General features: G+C 39.8%; 1 protein-coding gene and 1 pseudogene across 2 annotated transcripts; one reads left to right on the top strand and one right to left on the bottom strand.

Moving 5' to 3' along the window:
* The first annotated feature begins 2314 nt into the window (after positions 1 to 2314).
* LOC146509269 (uncharacterized) lies at positions 2315 to 18907 on the top strand. Its single transcript, XM_085175377.1, has 4 exons — positions 2315 to 2664; positions 2770 to 2882; positions 18345 to 18503; positions 18598 to 18907. Exons 1-4 carry the CDS (start codon positions 2616 to 2618, stop codon positions 18610 to 18612), a joined length of 336 nt encoding a protein of 111 aa, XP_085031503.1. The 5' UTR covers positions 2315 to 2615; the 3' UTR covers positions 18613 to 18907.
* On the bottom strand, positions 6204 to 13602 carry LOC146509270 (uncharacterized; annotated as a pseudogene). Its single transcript, XR_014876534.1, has 4 exons — positions 13531 to 13602; positions 7972 to 8127; positions 7087 to 7179; positions 6204 to 6601 (listed from the first exon to the last, which is right to left on the bottom strand). The product of XR_014876534.1 is annotated as an uncharacterized LOC146509270 (transcript).
* Positions 18908 to 19045: the final 138 nt, after the last annotated feature.

Below are 19045 nucleotides of genomic sequence, written 5' to 3'. Positions count from 1 at the left end.
TGTGTATTTATACACAAGCACACATATATATATTCAAATAATTTAAAAAGAAATGTTAATTTACCTGTTACTACCGCACACTGGTGATGGGATTTCCGGATCTTTTTAGAGAACCGGCTCTTTTTAGAGAACCGGCTCTTTCAGCTCGGCTCACTAAAAAGAGCCGGCTCTTTCGGCTCCGAACCGGCTCTTCAGGTTGTTTTGTTGCTTTAATTAATTTATTATTAACAATAATATAAAATTATGCACAAAAGGACACAAGTTTTGAACATGTCAAAGATAAATCTTACTAAAGAGCAGGGGGTTGGCTGCCTTTAGAGACCTCTTTGCCCAGAAAAACACAAGCACACATATGTATAGTCAAATAATTTTTTAAAAAAAAGTTAATTTACCTGTTACTACCACACACCAAATCCAGTCATTGGTACATGCTGGCTTGTGTAGCCACTAAGTAACAAAAGCTCAACACTGCGCGTAGCATTCTGGAGCACTTCTTTTGTCTTTTGTACGTGTTTTGGAGTTTTTACGTTCTTCTGAGTTTTTACGTGTTTCTGAGTTTTTACGTGTTTTGGAGTTTGTACGTGCTTCGGCGTTACATGCTATGGACTTTTTACGTGTTTTGGGGTTTGTACGTGTTTTGAAGTTTGTGTGTGCTTTGTCTCTGGGAGCCACCATAAATATACTTTTATTTATTCACTCCACATAAAATGTAATAAATAAATCATATAATACAAAAAACAACTATTCATATTTCAGCTTTTAACTATTTAAATTTTCAGCTTTTTCCTTTTAAACAAATTGAGTGAAACAACACAAAACACTGCAAACCACAACACAATTAAATATAAATTAAAATATGAAAACAAAAAGAAGATGCACATTCTCTGTCATATGGGCCTGCATGAATAAACTTTCTGAATCCTTTATCATCTGCAACTGAAAATAGTTGTGGATGATTACTATACCTTTCTAATGTGACGTTGTTGTCCCTGGCTCTCTTTCTCTGTCTCTCCCTCCTGCTCTGTTCCTGTGCTACTGCGAGTCCCCCCTCTTCCCAGCGCAATGCACAAGGCTCGCATGTGGAGTGAAGAGGAAAAAAGTGTGTGAGAGAGAGAGAGGGAGGGTGAGAGAAAGAAAAAAAAACCCACGGCTCGCGTAGTTCACGTCAAAGACCCGGCTCTAAGAGCCGTTTCATTCGCGACCGACACATCACTATTTGCTTCATTGTTGACTGTAACACGATCTGATATCCTCATGTCGGTGTTGTTCCCACGTCATCATAATAAATGTTGTTCCAGGTTCAACATTGCAAGTGAGCAATCACTTTGTTGTGACGTTATACTTTTTGCGACTTCGGAAAAAAACGCCTTAAAAAAATCTACTTAACTTGCCAGAAAGCGTCTCTGTCCGCCGATCCAGCAATTTGAATTTTTTGCATTTCAGGATACTGTTCTTTATTAAACGGTAAGCATTATACATATTGTCCTTGCAACATTGGAATTTCATAAATGAATGAATCGCTTGGCTTGCAAAAGTATGACGTTAAGCAGATAAAGGTCACTACAGATTAAAATACCGTTCAACAAGACAGCATGTGCACCTGGCTCCTTACAAGTCACGAAATATTTACCATGTGGATTAAAAATCGAACATAAATATATTCCGGTATATGCTTGTCAGTGGCTTGATTTCCATTTTAGCATTTGCAACTAAAATTACCGTCACATTTAAAACATCTCTGATTTGACGCTTTTTCAGAAGAACAACAGTTTCTTAATGCAAATGAATTAACAACATTTTGTTTGCAAAGTAGATCCACTGCATAATTTTAAAGTACAATTGAAACTTGTAAGAGTTTACTTAGCAGTAAACTCTTACAAGAGCTTGAATTTAAAGCCTCAGTTTTATATTATACATGTTCATTACAAGGCCGGATATTTAGAAGGAGTAGAGGGAGCGCGTTTGTCATGTGTATTTATCATGAATATGCTGTATATGGCACTGTTAAAGGAACATATAAACAGAGGAAAATGAAATAACTAAAGTACCTCATACTGGTTCAGGTTTGAAATTAATTTAGAACGAATGAATTAAAAATGGAATTAAATTGGAATTAAAAATGTACGTGTTTGTGGGTGTATGCGAAAGTCACAGGGCAAAGAAAGAAAAAGGTCTATTACATTTTGAAATCTCACTGCTGCCACCTTGTGCTGCTGGCAGGATCAAGGACTTGATTATGGAAGAAATATAGTATCATCAGAATTATTTATTCTGTATATATTATATATAACAACTATTTTTAGACATTGAATTTATAACACTGAATTTTTATCCTCCAAATTTCCCTGCAAAAAAATTTACCTGCAAAAATTCACCTGCAAAAAATTCACCATCAAATATTCACCTGCAAAAAATTCACCATCAAAAATTCACCTGCAAAAAATTCACCTGCAAAAATTCACCTGCAAAAAATTCACCATCAAAAATTCACCTGCAAAAAATTCACCTGCAAAAATTCAACTGCAAAATTGATGAACTTTTGACCCAAGCCAGAGCAATCAGCACTAGATCGAGTCGAGTGGCTCTCAGCCAATTAAATTACGCTGCTTGATCACATGACACCGTTAGCCAGCAGTGTGTCTCCTAAAAGAGAGCTGTTTAAAGGTGAGTAATCAAGTTTTTCTCCTAAATAGAGATCATTACAGAACGCCTAGTCCTACTTAAAATCCCATTTATTTTTATTTTATTTTATCATCTACTCGAACTAAGGAAAACGTTTGACTAACTCAAAGACAATTTCCACGCCTCCCCTGCCTGTCTGCAGAGGCAGTTTTGAATTTAGGAGCAGCAAGATGGCAGCGGCAAACCCTGGCGGTTCTCCGGTAAGTGTATTGTTTTTTATCTTCAAGTTTGTCTTTTGAAACGTTCATTTTATTTAAATCCGTTGCTCATGTATAAAGTACACAGACGGGGTCTTTGCTCAACTTGTCTGAGGCGTGTCTCACTAAGCGCTACATGCTAGCATCCTGCTAACCGAGCTACCCTTTACATGCTGTGCTTTAGAAAATAGGATGCTCGGTACAAAACCATACTCCGCAGATATTGATAGATAGACGAACACTGCAAATATAATGTTGGAAACGAGAACGGCCTTTGGGGAAGGGGTAAAATACACCATGAATAAAGCCATAGAGTGAATGGCCGTCATGGTTGCAGAACGGCCTGATTTAATGACAAGAATGGGGAAGAGTGAGGTGAAGTGAACCAAAGCCACAAACACGGTCAGACAAGGCGGCAAAAGGGCAGTGATCTGTCCGTATGAAGTTGGTGTGTGCTTTGGTGAACAAAAACTCGAGACCGGTAGCAGGAAGATGGGAGACTCGTGTTTCACTGGAATAATGGTGAATTAAAACATCCTTTGTTGGGTGTAAATGCATCCATACAGGTGAGACAGAGGCAGACCAGACAGTGAAGAAAACAAGGCAAACATTAGAAATTTTAAAACGGAAATATAGGATTAATATAACATACAATTAGGGATAAATGTAAGGAACACAATGTAAATTATATTGTAAAGTCATTAAAACAGCATACTCTGATTAAAAGAAACATAATTGGGTAGGATGATGAGGATGATAATAATAATAATAAAAAACATGTACAAGATGGGTATGTATACTTGTACCCAGAATTTAACAACTATAAAGTTGTAGCATGTCAGTACCTTACCCCATCCATTATATCCACACTTTCAGAAAAGGATATGGTCAATATCTTTACAAATACTATCTAAACTTAAACGGGATATTCCCTCTGCTTCTTGTATACACCCTCAGGGTTTGTGATCAGCCAGCGGCTGATATAATTAATCCTGTAAAATAATATTCTTTCGGTTTATGAATCTGTTTGCATGGATTGCTTAATCCGTTTCCACTGTTAGCAGAAGTTGTGCATGCAGTTTTGGCGTGCTGCTCTCCAAGACTACAAGCTGCGTTAAAGTTGGAAGTAACTGGCCGATGTTCCACTGTTGAAGATCAGCTGTGCCCATTTGTTGCACTTTGTGGGAATGGAGAAGTTGAGGCCCTTGCAGGCTACCCACAATTTCCCCAAACTGAGCGATTATACATCTTGCTTCCATATTTGTATCTTGTGGTCCACAGATGCTTCCCTAAGAAGGTGGGGAGCGCTGTGCGAGAGTGCATCAGTGAGAGGGATCTGGTCTGCAGCCCAGCACGAGCTGCACATCAACCACTTAGAGCTGTTAGCAGTGTTCTTAGCTCTAAAACATTTCCGTCCAGTCCTGGAGGGCTAGCATGTCTTAGTCAGGACGGACAATTCAACAGTTCTCTCCTCATGGCCACAAGGTTGTATTGCGTCCAAATGCTGCCTATTTTCATGCCTGCATCTTATAGCTCAATGGAGTTTGACTTGCTGAGCTTTTGCTCCCCTCCTTTTGCATCTGAGGAGCAGAGGAGGATGCATTCTCTTTGTCCATTGCGTGTACTACGCACCTACATTGAGTGCACTCAGAATGTGCATTTATGTGACCATCTGTTTGATGGTGTTTTTTTGTAAGGTGGTGTCCACAGATGCTTCCCTAAGAAGGTGGGGAGCGCTGCACTCTAAGAAATAAAACGTTGGATTTAATTGACAAAGTTAAGGCAATCTTTTCCACAAAACCTGGTCAATTAAACATAAATCAATATGGTTGTTATCTGCAATTTCAATGGTGATGTATATCAGAAGTGAAATTGTCCTATAAAAGCAACAGCTTTCCTTTCATTGTTACTATTTAACACCATTAATTAGAATTTAAACACTTTATTCATTTTATTAACTGTATTGCTTTAGGTTCAATTGACAATATTAATTTGAATTTAATGGCACCATTTAGATTGTGTTTTGGACCTAATTAATTTGATTAATTATGATTTAATGAATAGTTTCATCTATATGCTAAATGTTTAGGTATCAACAAAACAAGTCTAGAAAGGTTCCTGAGTTGTCATCTATACATTGTAATTAGGTGTTTGGACCTTTCAGAGGTCTTCAGCAAAGGTCTAACACTTAACTACAGAGTACAGGTGACAACTCAAGAACCTTTTTACACTTGCTCACACGTTACCATTTATAACATTCAAGATCCTTGCACTTCAATAGAAAACTCTTACACCAAAGCTTACATAAAGTGTAAATGCAAAAAAAAGGGTGCTGCATCAACAACTTTATTTACGGTAAGCCTTAACAAGGCAAAGCTTCTACAGGGAACAACACCGCATAAGGCAATATTAAATGCTTAAAGTGCATGACCAAAATCTAAACATTGGAAACAACTTTCGAGTTTCAACAAAGTGACATTGTAGTGTGCCATAAGATGTCAAATTCAATACAACTTGTGATTATAGTCAGATCTGCAGATTTACCACAGCAACTTAAAAATCACTGTATAATGCAATTACAGAAAATACTTAAGTGACACAAAAAGGTAAATCTGGACGATTTAGTCCCCAGTTCCAAAAATCAGATTCAGAATTATAAGTTTTCTATTATGTAATAAATTTTACAATAAAAGAAATGCATATAGCAAATGTCAAAATATTCTTAATTACATGCTAAGACCAAAAATCCAGTACTTAACTTGAGTACAGGTGACAGCCTTAGAACCTTTTCACATTTGTTTGCACATACACTTTAACATTTATAACACTCAAGATCCTTGACCTACAATGGAAACCTGGTACACGAGAACTAATATGAAGTGTAAATACAAAAGAAATTGTGTTGCTTTAACAACTTAAACAAAAGCCTTCAATGAGGCAAAGCTTAAACAGGGAAACAACACTGCATAATGCAACATTAAATGAAGTGTGTAAAATAAAATGTAAACATCTGAAACAACTTTCCAGTTTCAACTAAGTGACATTGTAGTGAGGAGTAGGATGTCAAACCTGACAGAATGATTTCAGGATCTACAGTTGTAGGTCTGCAATGGCTACAGTCTGCAGAATTACCACAGCAACTCAAACTGAAGAAAATGTTGTGAAACAAGAAAATATATCCATCTGGGTAATTTTGTCCCCAGTTCAAAAAAACTCAGTTTCTCAATTATGTTTTCTTTTCCACAATCAAAAGAAAAATGGCATTCAGTAAATCTCTTAAATATTAAAAGCTATGACAAAATATTTATAAACAAAGATCAACATGTATATATTTATAAACTTTTAAACAGTAAAACGGAGCACTTATTTTGGGGGACATTTCGATCTAGAAGAGTCATTGCGTCTCCTTTTGGCAGAGTTTGTTCTTCAGCACTTGTATTTTGTTAGACAGTTTTTTTGTCTTCCAGTCCCATGAGCACCTTCTGGAAGAACTCAAATGTGTAGCGAAGTGGCTTTGGGTAACTCAGATTGAGGCAGTAAATTAGCCCAAACAAAAGTGCACACCTGCTTGCCACATCGAGAAGATCCGGCAAGACTGTGCATCTCTCGATAATGATGCCAACATCTTCAAGGGAGTCATCAGGCTGTGCTCCTTCATGGATTATTTTATAAACACCCAAATCCATCCTCTCGAGCTCTTCAGCTTCCATCACGTTGAAATCCTAAAAAGGACAGAAATATTTTAAATCCGTTGTATTTTGGTCATCGCATCATCTATCTATTCACTCCATTTTAGTTAAAATGGTCCACACTACCCTAATTACACATATCCCTGAATGAGACTGAGGAGAACAGACCAAAGAAAAATGTGGATTTAAGACTATCACCAAATAAAGACCAACAAGAAGATACATGAAACATGGACAGAGAGCAGAAGGAGTATGCATTAATAATATTATCAATATTCTGCTGACTAGGGTTATTTTCTTTAGTTTCGCATAAAACAATTAAGTGAATGGAAACAAAATCCTAGTATTTCCCATGCACTTTATTGTTGTAAGCTAATTTAAAGAAAACTGATTGCTGCCAGAACAGGAGAATGCCTGGGCTTGTTTAGAAAATACATTTTTCAACTTACAGAACTCTGGGAATTATGACAGTCAAAATTTTACTGAGGGGTGGAATATCCTTTTAAAAATAAACTTACCATGTACTCTTTGATGAGATTTTCAGGGTTCTCATTCAGGTATATAATCACAGCTTTAAGGATGCATTCACACTTCACTTCGATTCAGGAACTCTAAACAAAACAACACATGCAGCGCAATTACTTTTTTGAAGTTTTTAGAGACCCCCACAGAACTCAAGTCAATTTTTATTGTTTAACCAATTCATAATTGTTTCTAAGTAATTTTAAACATGCTTTTTGCAAGCAAGTAGTATTTTGTGTTAGAGAATGAGAAGCTTACCAATTCATTCCCATAAAGATTATAAGTTATGAGTCCAATTACACTGATTGCGATACATTGGGTCGCGGAAAATGCAGCTTTAGCGTGGTGTACCACCCGAAAGAAGGAAGAAAAGTGTTGTTGCATAGGAGTGTTGTTCAAAGGAATCAAAAACATTTTGATAGATATTTCCAAAAATTAATGACAAAAACTACACACTGTCACGTTAATATGAGGTATGCGGGCTACCACCACATTTGCCGTATTTATACCAAGTTTGAGTGAAAAAAAATAATCTATTGTGTCACTGAGTTGTGGCAAAATGTGAAATGTCCTCTGCCTTTGTCTTTTCTCAGTGTAGCTAATTATTCTTTTGGACAATTAATGAGTAACAAAAAAAGAAAAGAAAAAAGCTACAATGCCAGCAGCGGCACTTATGGCCTCTAGGTGCATGAGTTACTTAGTTCTGCTTTGTGTCAGGACCAAATCCAGAATATAAGCCAAAAGCGAGATGAGACGTATAACGCAGGAGAGAACAAGCATAAAATGACCCAAGAAAGTTAAAAATACAGGTTAATAACCAGACCTGAGATCAACCTGCAACTAATCTATTAGTTACAGAACATTTTAACAAGACAGAATACCTGTGAAATTGCAGACAACGCTGCTGTGATCCGCCGCGCTGTTTCCCCTCCTTTTTTTCATAGAATCTTCATCAACTGGTCAGAGTACTGGTCAAGACTGCTCATGAATGTGGACAGCAGTGGAACTGTGGTGATTCGGGTGAACTCCGCATTGATCTACAAAGTTCAAAAGTAAAATTTTTAAATAGTTCAGCACAAAACAGGACTAAATCCAGACCAAACCTGATCTAATCCCAGACAAAAAGTTCTGGTGCTGTTTGGTTTGATTTAAAGAAAAAAAAAGGGGGGGGGGGGGAATCGATTACTCAGATGGGAATGTGCAAAATCAATTACAATTACAAAAAAAAAGAAAAAAAAAGATTTTTAAATCGACAGAAAAGTTATTCCAACATGCCACCCAAAACATTTATAGATGGACCGGCAGAATCAGGTGGCTGCAAAAGAGTGCCTCACCCATGCAGTACGAAAATCACAAAATGCACAAATTTTGCACTTTAGTTGTAAAAGGAAACTCTGACGTGTATCATGTTAGCAACGTCCTGTTTTCTCAAAATCGTGTACAGTGAGACACATGCAAAGGGGTAGCACAGAGATGGTCTAAACTTAAGAACAATCCTTTTTCTTTTAAAATGTATTAATAATACAAGTTAAATTTCAAATGCTCCAAAATTTCTATTACTCATTTCATAAATCTGTTCCTGTGAGCACGTTTACCATTATATACCGGAGCAGCCCAGTCTGTGAACGTGACCCACTTGCCCCCAAAAATAAAATCAAGTATACTGGGTTGTTAGTGCTCCGTTTGTGTCGGTTTTTGCTGGTAAAATCATTGTTTGTATCGCTAGGTGTCAAAGACACCTAGCGCCCCCCCCCCCCCCAAGCAACACGAAAATGGCCCAAAATAGGTCAAAACATGCCACAAAATGCTCGGGTGCGAGCGAGCGTTTCCTACGACGTCTACATCACCCGGACGCTCGCTCGCGCCCGTAAGCACGGGGAGCGTGCTTGATGCCTGTGACGTCATCGCAAAAAAGTAAAACATTAATAACTGGAAAACCGTAGCAGCACAAATGTTAATTTTAACAGCACAAACAAGCACTAACCAAGCAGAGCATTTTGTGGCATGTTTTGGCCTGTTTTGGGCCGTTTTCGTTTTGCTTGGGGGGAAGGGGGGCTCTTCAACTCTCAATGACCTATTAAATAAAAGTGCAATATCTTTGACACCGTAGCAAACAAACGGAGCACTAACCACCCAGTATACTTGATTTTATTTTTGGGGGCAAGTGGGGGTCACCTTCAGAGGTCTCTTTGAGACTCGATGCGCGAAGATATGCAAACTACGCAGTTCGCGGTTCTCTTCAGTGAAACTGACGAGTATGGACTCGTCAACAATCACTGCACATGTATCCCAATTCTTGTTCGGGCTAACGTTCTCCTAACTTGATAGTGCAATAAAATAAGTGTGCTATTCGGAGTTCGAATTAAATTTTAAACGCAGATGGGACAATATTCAGATGTGCAGTAACGTCGAATATGCAAATGAATGTTTCCAATGCTAGCAAAATGCTACAACCTACAGAACACATACGGCCCACATATTTACCGGAAAAATATACGCCATATATTATCACAAAGTACTAGTTAAATTATATTCTATTAAAAATAAGAAGAAATTACCTTAACTCCAATGGATGAATCGTGATTAATCCCTCTTTCCAGACACGTGGCCAAAGCACACTGTGGCGTAGATGAAGAAGGTCAACGCATATGCGCAAAGATTTTTTTTTTCATTCTCTGCGCATGCTCAGAAAGGATGTGGAAAGGGCTCTTTGGATTTAATTAAATGTGTTCAATAAATTGGAAATATCAATATTATTTAACATTAAAACAGTTTAGAATTAATTAAATCAAATTTAAAAATATTAATTACACCCATAAGATTAACAATTTTAAGTATATTGAACATAAAACTATGAATTAATTTTTAAAAAGCCCATGTTTTATTTCTTAGAGTGTGTGCGAGAGTGCATCAGTGAGAGGGATCTAGTCCGCAGCCCAGCGCGAGCTGCACATCAACCACTTAGAGCTGTTAGCAGTGTTCTTAGCTCTAAAACATTTCCGTCCAGTCCTGCAGGGCTAGTATGTCTTAGTCAGGATGGACAATTCAACAGTGGTGTCTTAGATAAACAGGCAGGGAGGAACACGCTCTCTTCCTCTGTTGAAGCTGTCTCGCTCTCTGCTGTTATGGTGCAGTGTTCTTTTTCTGTCTCTATGAGCCAACCATGTCCAGGGCCACCTGAACCTGGGGCTGGACCTTCTTTCTTGGGGGGGTCCTCCAGTAATAGTGGCTCAGATTTTCAGGGTAATCAGGGTAAGCTTCCAGGGTAAATCACACCCTTCAATAGTGGCTCAGATTTTCAGGGTAATCAGGGTAAGCTTCCAGGGTAAATACTCACTGCCCCCTGTTCTTCTCCATAATCGACCACGATGCACGCTTGGGCATGGACGCGCTAGCGCACCAATGGCCAGACGTGCTCCTGTATGCATTTCTCCCAATGGAAATGATATGTCCAGTTCTAGAGAGAGTGCATCGGCAGTCTCTCTCTCTGATTCTAGTGGTCCCTTGGTGGCCCACAAGATTGTGGTATGCCGAGATAATCAGCCTGCTAGCAGCCAGTCCTTGGCAGCTTCCTATCCACAGGGACCTCCTCTCTCAGGCAGGAGGAGAAGTGGTTCATCCGCACCCGGAACTGTGGCACCTTGCCACAGTTCCGGGTGCTGATGAACAAGGTGAACTCCCAACCAAGAGTTGGGAGTTCACCTTGTAATCGGAAGGTTGCCGGTTCGAGCCCCGGCTCGGACAGTCTCGGTCGTTGTGTCCTTGGGCAAGACACTTCACCTACCGCCTACTGGTGTTGGCCAGAAGGGCCGATGGCGCGATATGGCAGCCTCGCTTCTGTCAGTCTGCCCCAGGGCAGCTGTGGCTACAACTGTAGCTGCCTCCACCAGTGTGTGAATGTGAGAGTGAATGGGTGGATGACTGGACGTGTAAAAGCGCTTTGGGGTCCCTAGGCGGGACTAGTAAAAGCGCTATACAAATACAGGCCATTTACCATTTACCATTTACCTTCATGCTTACCTGCTGAGAGGTTAAACTTGATTGCTAAGGGTTTGCCACCTAGTATGATAGCGACAATTCAGAGCACTAGGGCCTCATCTACTAGAGGCTTGTACACTTTCAAATGGCGAGCCTTTGAGCATTGGTGCCAGGACTGCCACACTCTCCCATTTTAGTGCTCTATTGTGGATGTTTTGACATTCCTGCAGGAGCTGCTGGATAAGGGCCTTTCATTTTCGACAATTAAGGTTTCTTTAGCAGCTATATCTGCTTGTCATATTGACTTTGACGGGGTGACACCAGGTGCACATCCCCTTGCCATACGTTTTCTGAAAGGTGTTCGCCGGCTGAGACCCATGCTTAAGTCGAGTGTCCCTGCTTGGTACTTGTCTTTGGTGCTGGAGGCCCTTTGTAGCCACCCGTTTGAACCCATTGAGTCTGTGGATATGAAATTTATTTCATATAAGACTGCATTACATCTTGCTTGCTCTCTGTGCATCCCTCCTGCACGCAGTTGTCTCCTCATGGCCACAAGGTCGTATTGCGTCCAAATGCTGCCTATTTTCATGCCTGCATCTTATAGCTCAATGGAGTTTGACTTGCTGAGCTTTTGCTCCCCTCCTTTTGCATCTGAGGAGCAGAGGAGGATGCATTCTCTTTGTCCAGTGCGTGTACTACGCACCTACATTGAGTGCACTCAGAATGTGCATTTATGTGACCATCTGTTTGTCTGCTTCGCTAATCCAAATAGAGGTAGAGCTCTGTCTAAACAGAGGCTGTCCCACTGGATTATGGAAGCTATCTCACTGGCATACGGCACCAGAGGTCATGCTTTGCCCCACGGGGTGAGAGCTCATTCCACCAGGGGGATGGAAACCTCATGGGGTCTTTTTAAAGGGGTGCCTGTAGCTGATATTTGTGTGGCAGCTAGTTGGGCATCACCGCACACTTTTGTGCGGTTTTATCCGTTGGACGTTACAGCCCCTTCGGTGGCTCATACTGTACTTTCTGCTGGATCTACCACTCACTAAGGTGGTGGTGGTCCGATTCCGGTTCGGTGGCTGCTCTGTCGGGCTGCATATATATCCCATACTCATGTATTGTACCGAGTGAATCGACTGAAAGGGAACAAATAGTTATGTCTATAATAGTTATGTCTGTTCCCTGAAGGAGAGGAACGAGGTACAACACAAGGTGGCCTCACTGAGCAGTTTGGCTCAGTGAAGAGGGGCTATCGAACTGAGGGATGACTGTGATGACAGCGGCTATGTGTGCAGGCGGGGCTGTGCGCGTGTCATCACACGTCATCTGCCTTAAAGGCGTGAATAAAGGTTTCTTCAGCCAGGACACGCGAGGGCGTGATATCCCATACTTATGTGCTCATTCCTCTCCTTCAGAGAACAGAAGTTATAAAAATAACTGTTCGTTTGACCAGGTGCCAAAGCAATAGTGATGGGAATTCTGGCTCTTTTTAGAGAACCGGCTCTTTCGGCTCAACTCACTAAAAAGAGCCAGCTCTTTCAGCTCCCAAGTGGCTCTTCAGGTTGTTTTGTTGCTTTAATTAATTTATTATCAACAACAATATAAAATTATGTACAAAATGAACTACTGATGTAAAAAATGTATTTTTATTTATGTGTTTATTATATAACTATTCTTTTATTTATTCAAACCACACAAAATGTAAAAAGACACAGCTGAGACACCCACATCTACATTATTCTGCATTATTCTGTCTGAGATTAGCCAGAAATCGATACAAGATTTAGCAGAGCCATTAGGCTTGAACCATGAAACGGACTGAACAAGTGGGTTAGCTAATCTCCAAGGATCTATTAGGCTTAACTCTAAACAGAAGTTGTGTAAAAATGAACTTATATGATTGGATTGGAATTCAGAGGGTGATCTATCAAGCCATTTGTCATAAACCATATTGAAATCTCCTCCTAATATAAGATTGTTTGTGGAGTATTTGTAAGATAGTTCTTTTAGGTGATTGGCTATTTCAGTTAATAAAAGTTTGTTCTGAGCAACATTGTTGTAACCATAAGCATTACATAAAATCAGAAAGCTATTATCCACGTAAAAAAATTAGCCAATGTCCAGATTGCCTTTCCTGTGAGTATCAATTTTATTATGAACGTTTTAAAATAGTAAGGCTACCCCAGCTGATTTGTTAGTACTGTGACAAATACAAATAGTAGTACTCTATAAAACTGGGAACACTGAATCCCTTAAAATTGAATTCACAAAGTGCAAACGACCTCTAATAAAATCATTATAGTCATGTACCAAATAGGTAATATAAACAGTAAGTATTGAGCCTGCCTTTTTAAAACTTTTGGCATTCTTAAAGTTTGGTTGAAGAAAGTAACTTATTTAGTATTGTTAGCAAAACATATTGTACTCATAGAGTAATGTGTGAGTAGCTGGAATGTCACCCAGGGAATACCCGAACTCCGCTGATGCCCTCGGTAGTAGACGTCCTTCCCTTCAGCTCTGGCTTGCTCCATTTTGGGCCAAACTGCAGCTCTTTCCTCCCAGTCTAGTTTGGAGAAATCGTCCTGGGTGTGCAAGGAGCTAGATGCCTAGCTCAGGGGTCTGCAACCTTTAACACCCAAAGAGCCACTTGGACCCGGTTTCCACGCAAAAGAAAACACTGGGAGCCGCAAATACTTTTTGAAATCTAAAATGAAGTATATATATTGTATATATTGTTTTTTTTTACCTTTATGCTTTGTGTGAACAACTTAAGTAAGTAAAGTTTATTTATCAAGCGCTTTTCACAGACAGGCAGTCAAAAAGCGCTGTACACAAATATTAAAATAAACAATACAATCAATAGACATTATACACAATGTAAAAGATCAAATGTAAATAATGTAAAGAATATAAAATATGTAGATCAACAAAAGGCTTGTTTGAACAGAAAAGTTTTTAACTGCTTTTTTTTAAAGAATCCACAGAGCAACTAAAGTGTGTTGCTTATGAAATCCATGAAGTGCTACAGAGAAAATTACATTTTATTTATGTAATTAACACATTTTGAACTCTTAAAGAAATATAACAAAAGGAAAGACACCCAGCTGAACTAAAATGATCCATGTAGCAAACAAAAACTGTTATATCGCCTTTGGGCTTTTGGAGCCTTGACCTGACTTTTAAAAAGTAATTGGGGAAAAAAAGCACATGCTGCTAAAAAAAATAGATATTTGCAAAATTCTGCCTAAATATGTATTTTACCTGGTTAATGTGTGTGGCGGAGCGTGGTCTGCAGCAGCGTTGCAGGGGAGGTGGACGCACCTGACTGGCACCTGCAATCACGCCTCGCTGCCTTAAAGTCTGTGCTCTCTCTGCTGCTGTGTTGTCGGGCTGTGAGCTGAAAAGCTGCAGCCGGCTGTGTGCGTTCTTTCATCACACTTTCATCTGTACGCAGGACTGTAAGCTGTCATCTGTGAGGCGTGAGCGGTGTTTGTAATATAGTTCACGGTGGAGAATAGCTGCTGACATAATGTGGATCCGAAGATCCATAATTGGCCTACCTGGGGTCAAAAGTCTCAATAAATGCATACCGTTTCGGCGAGCATACCGGCTTCCGCGAGTGTGACGCTTATTTTGAGCGATGAAAAAAAAATAACCACCCGGAGCCGCAAAATAAAGACTAAAGAGCCGCGGGTTGCCGACCCCTGGCCTAGCTCCTTGCACACCCAGGAATTCTTGGTCAGATTTCCAGAAAGTGTCTCTGTAGTGCCTCATGGTGAACTGAACTATTATTTGTCGAGGATTGCCCGCTTCTTTTTTCACAAGGCGATGGTGGGTGTCCACAGCGTTGCCAAGTGAAGAAGCCCAATGTCGATAACTTTCTTCTTCGTCGTTTTTCTCTTTCCAGCGATGAATTTAAGTTCCAGCGACGCATGTATTGCTCTAGTTCCAACATTCTCTCCTTCAGCTCCGTGTTTTCTTTGTTGAAAGCAGACATGCCTTTTTCCAAACCAGATAGTTTAGCTTTACAGTCTTTTATATCAGCTGCATTCATTTCCTCTAGCTTGACAGTGTTAGCCACCATTATAATGTTGTTACTTAGCTGCACACCGAAGTCATCAATCTTGTTTTGTTTTTTTTTTAGCTCGTTAATTGCTTGTATTATAGAGTTGTTGGTTTTCACACTTTGGGACACAATTCCCTTGCTAGGTGGTGTTGGTGGTTTGGTGGGCGTAGGTGGAGTTTTTCTTTTGGCTGACGGTGTCGAAATCTCCATTGAATATTCGTGGTCAGTGGCTGCGGAGCTCTTGGAGGCTACCGCTGACTTAGCTGAAGCTTCTGCTTTTTCCCGTGTCATCTTCTTCTCTTTTAAATGGCAGATTTGGTCCGTTCAAAAAAGTCAGTCCTTGTGTCCTTGGGCAAGACACTTCACCCGTTGCCTACTGGTGGTGGTCAGAAGTCCCGGTGGCGCCAGTGTCTGGCAGCCTTGCCTCTGTAAGTGCGCCCCAGGGCGGCTGTGGCTACAAGGAAGCTTGCTATCACCAGTGTGTGAATGGGTGGATGACTGAACGCGCTTTGGGGTCCTTAGGGACTAAGTAAAGTGCTATACAAATTAGAGATGGACTGATCCGATATTACGTATCGGTCCGATACTGACCCAAATTACTGGATCGGATATCGGCGAGAAATAAAAAATGTAATCCGATCCATTAAATCTCAAAAAAAGCACCTCACAAAACTTGCTACACGGCGTAACTGGGCTCATAACCGTTGCTGCAGTATGCATCACGTGATAGAGCGGCTGTGTGTATTTGTAGCCTCGCTACCAAACCAGCATTTCGAGGAAGTTTTCCCAGAGAGAAGTAAAACAAGTGTGTAAGTTCATCTCTGAATGTCTGTAAAGCGTTCCCACGTTAAGCTTAACAACACATACATGGAGGGACTGCCTCTCTCTCTCTCTCTCTGCTGCTGCTACTTCAATCAGCTTAATGATCAGCTGATCGGCTTTTCTGTTGTGAGTCCGTCTCTCTTCTTAGTTTTTAGCCCACTTCTCACCAGAAAGAGGAAACCAGCGGCTGAACAACAGCAGCACTATTAAGCTTGATAAGCTGTTGTTAGAATTTATTTACTATTACTTTCTAGACCAGGATCCTTTTCTACGTAGCTGACGGCTGGTAACTGTGCAGGGGCGGATCTAGCAAAGTTTTGCCAGGGGGGCCGATAGGGCATGAACAGGGAAAAGGGGGCACAAAGACATACTTTTCTTTCTTATTCTCATTTAAAATGTCTAGCTTTTAGTAAATAATTATCTGACTCTTACACCCAAAGTTTTAATCTGATGTAAAATATATAGAAGTCCATTACTGTATATAGTAACTGTTAAATGTAATATACCCTAGTAAGCTAGTACTTTTTCCTTTGGGAAGATACCATCTGTGCAGTCTGCAATTCTGTTGAAGAAAGATGCTGAATCTTTTTAATTATTCTTGAAAAATAATTTATTTCTGTGCATTTTTCCCCCTGCATCAAATTAAATTTGATTACATCAATTAAGCATCATGGGGTGGAGGGTGGTTCCCTATTTATTTTTTTTGCTGGGAGTTTGCAACCCTATTAGTTAGGTTGCTTAATATTTCTGCTAAGTACTCTTTAAAATACCAGAATAGGGAGGATGGAGTAGGTTTAAGTTTATTAGATTGATCAGTGTTGCTGAACTATGAAATATTTTGGGCGCAGTGTATTTTTTACATACAGGTATAACAGAATAGCTTTAGTGTTGTTATTTATTTAAACTTGAGTATAAACTTATACAAAATGCAGCAAGATATTTAAAAAAAACGTTTTATTGATTAAAAAACACACTATATCGGATTCATATCGGTATCGGCAGATATCCAAATTTATGATATCGGTATCGGACATAAAAAGTGGTATCGTGCCATCTCTAATACAAATACAGGCCATTTACCATTAATTGGATCAATAATTTCTTCTGAGTAGCTGGAGATTCAGAATGTTATTTCCCAAGGAAGTAGCATTAGTCCTGCTTTGTTCAACATTCATGTGCATGGCATGGTTAGTAGGGAAAAGAGTTTGATGTTACTCTGTTTGGAGATGATGGGACCATCTAGAAACGAGGAAGAACCTTTCTGTCTATTTTCTCTCAAATTCAGAAAGCTTTTGGAAAAAGTGTTTGTGTTTAGATACCTGGCAGTATCTGAATGTTGATGATATATAGAGCCAGCATAAGATCTGTCATTAATGGAAATAGGTGAAATGCCTTTAAAAATGATGAGATATAAACTTGGGCTTAAGTATTTGATGAAAATGGAAGGACAAAATGAAGTTGTTCCACACAAAACACCAACTAAAGCCAAAGTTGGCTCTGGTGCAAAGTTTTAATTAATAGTGTTAATTAAAACTCTTCCTGAGCTAAAGTAGCTCATGTTTCAGGTAGTCATCAGCAACTTTGCAGTTTGAGACAAGCATGGCATTTTCACTGGTAGTTCCTGTCACTGATGTCCGGAATGAAAATTTTAAAGAGCTTTGGCCTGCTTTGGTCGTGGCTATTAAAACAGTGTCCTTTGTTGCACTGAACATGGTAAGTACAAGTTCTCCATGTCAAAATAATTTGGTTTCTACGAGGTTTCAAATAAAATAAAATCACATTTATCGTCACTGTTACTGTTTCTCATCACTTTAGATGCACAGTTTGTAATGTGGGAGTTTGCAGAAAATTTGGGAACAGGAAATCCTTGCTGACTGAGTGAATAGAAGTCGTTGTGAGCTGAAGTAGTGTATTAGTGGAAAATTTGGGAACAGGAAGTCCTTGCTGGCTGAGTAGGTAAAAGTCTTTGTGAGATGAAGTAGTGTATTAGTAGGTTGTGCAAGAAGCCTTGGGAAACAGATGCTTGTCATTTTCTCTGACTCTTGTAATATTTCAGATCCACTGAGGACAGATACAAAGCTATATATCATGCAACCCGGTCCCGCTCCATCCCCTCGTTGGGAATCGGATGCTACAAGAAACTGGATCAAAATGTGCAAAAATTATACTTAGAGTAGCTTAAATGTTGTCACGTACTGCACATTAAAACAGTTATTACACAGTACTCATAAGTGTAACATGCTGGTACAGCAGTGCCAGTTAGACTGTTGATACACAGAGTTAAATAACGCTTTTAGATCTTTGTGTATTACATTACAGAAACTGCCACTGCAGACTTCACAAATGCAACAGGTGATCAAACGCATCCTCATTCTCTTCCCCCAGCCTGCAGACCCGTACCTAGTCCAGGTGTATAACCTCACCGTTCTGTGTTCAGAGGAGTACATCATAGAGCACCAGTCAGTGCATTTCCTGGTGCAGCACGGATTTGACATCAGCAAGCAGTATGGCCACAGAATCCCGTACTGCAAGGGCAACAATAAGGTAATGACTCCTGCATGCTGCTTTGAGTTGTGTTGTGCATTCTGAGTGTTGTGTACCCACTGTGTTCACTCTGCTGCTTTTCTCTTTTATTTAGCACCACTATACTTGAACCAAGAACCTTCAGCGTTTCATAGATGAAATATTTCTACCCACCAAGCTCCATAAGATATGGTAAATGGCCTGTATTTATATAGCGCTTTACTATTCCCTAAGGACCCCAAAGCGCTTTACATATCCAGTCATCCACCCATTCACACACTGGTGATGGCAAGCTACATTGTAGCCACAGCCACCCTGGGGCGCACTGACAGAGGCGAGGCTGCCGGACACTGGCGCCACCGGGCCCTCTGACCACCACCAGTAGGCAACGGGTGAAGTGTCTTGCCCAAGGACACAACGACCGAGACTATATATATATATATATATATATATATATATATATATATATATATATATATATATATATATATATATATATATATATATATATATATATATATATATATGTGTGTGTGTATATATGTATGTATGTGTATATATGT

This window comes from Neolamprologus multifasciatus, chromosome 10 (assembly GCF_963576455.1).
Source record: "Neolamprologus multifasciatus chromosome 10, fNeoMul1.2, whole genome shotgun sequence".
Lineage (NCBI taxonomy): Eukaryota > Metazoa > Chordata > Actinopteri > Cichliformes > Cichlidae > Neolamprologus > Neolamprologus multifasciatus.
Note: the sequence above shows the minus strand (reverse complement) of the source record. Positions and strands in the feature narration are given on the sequence as shown.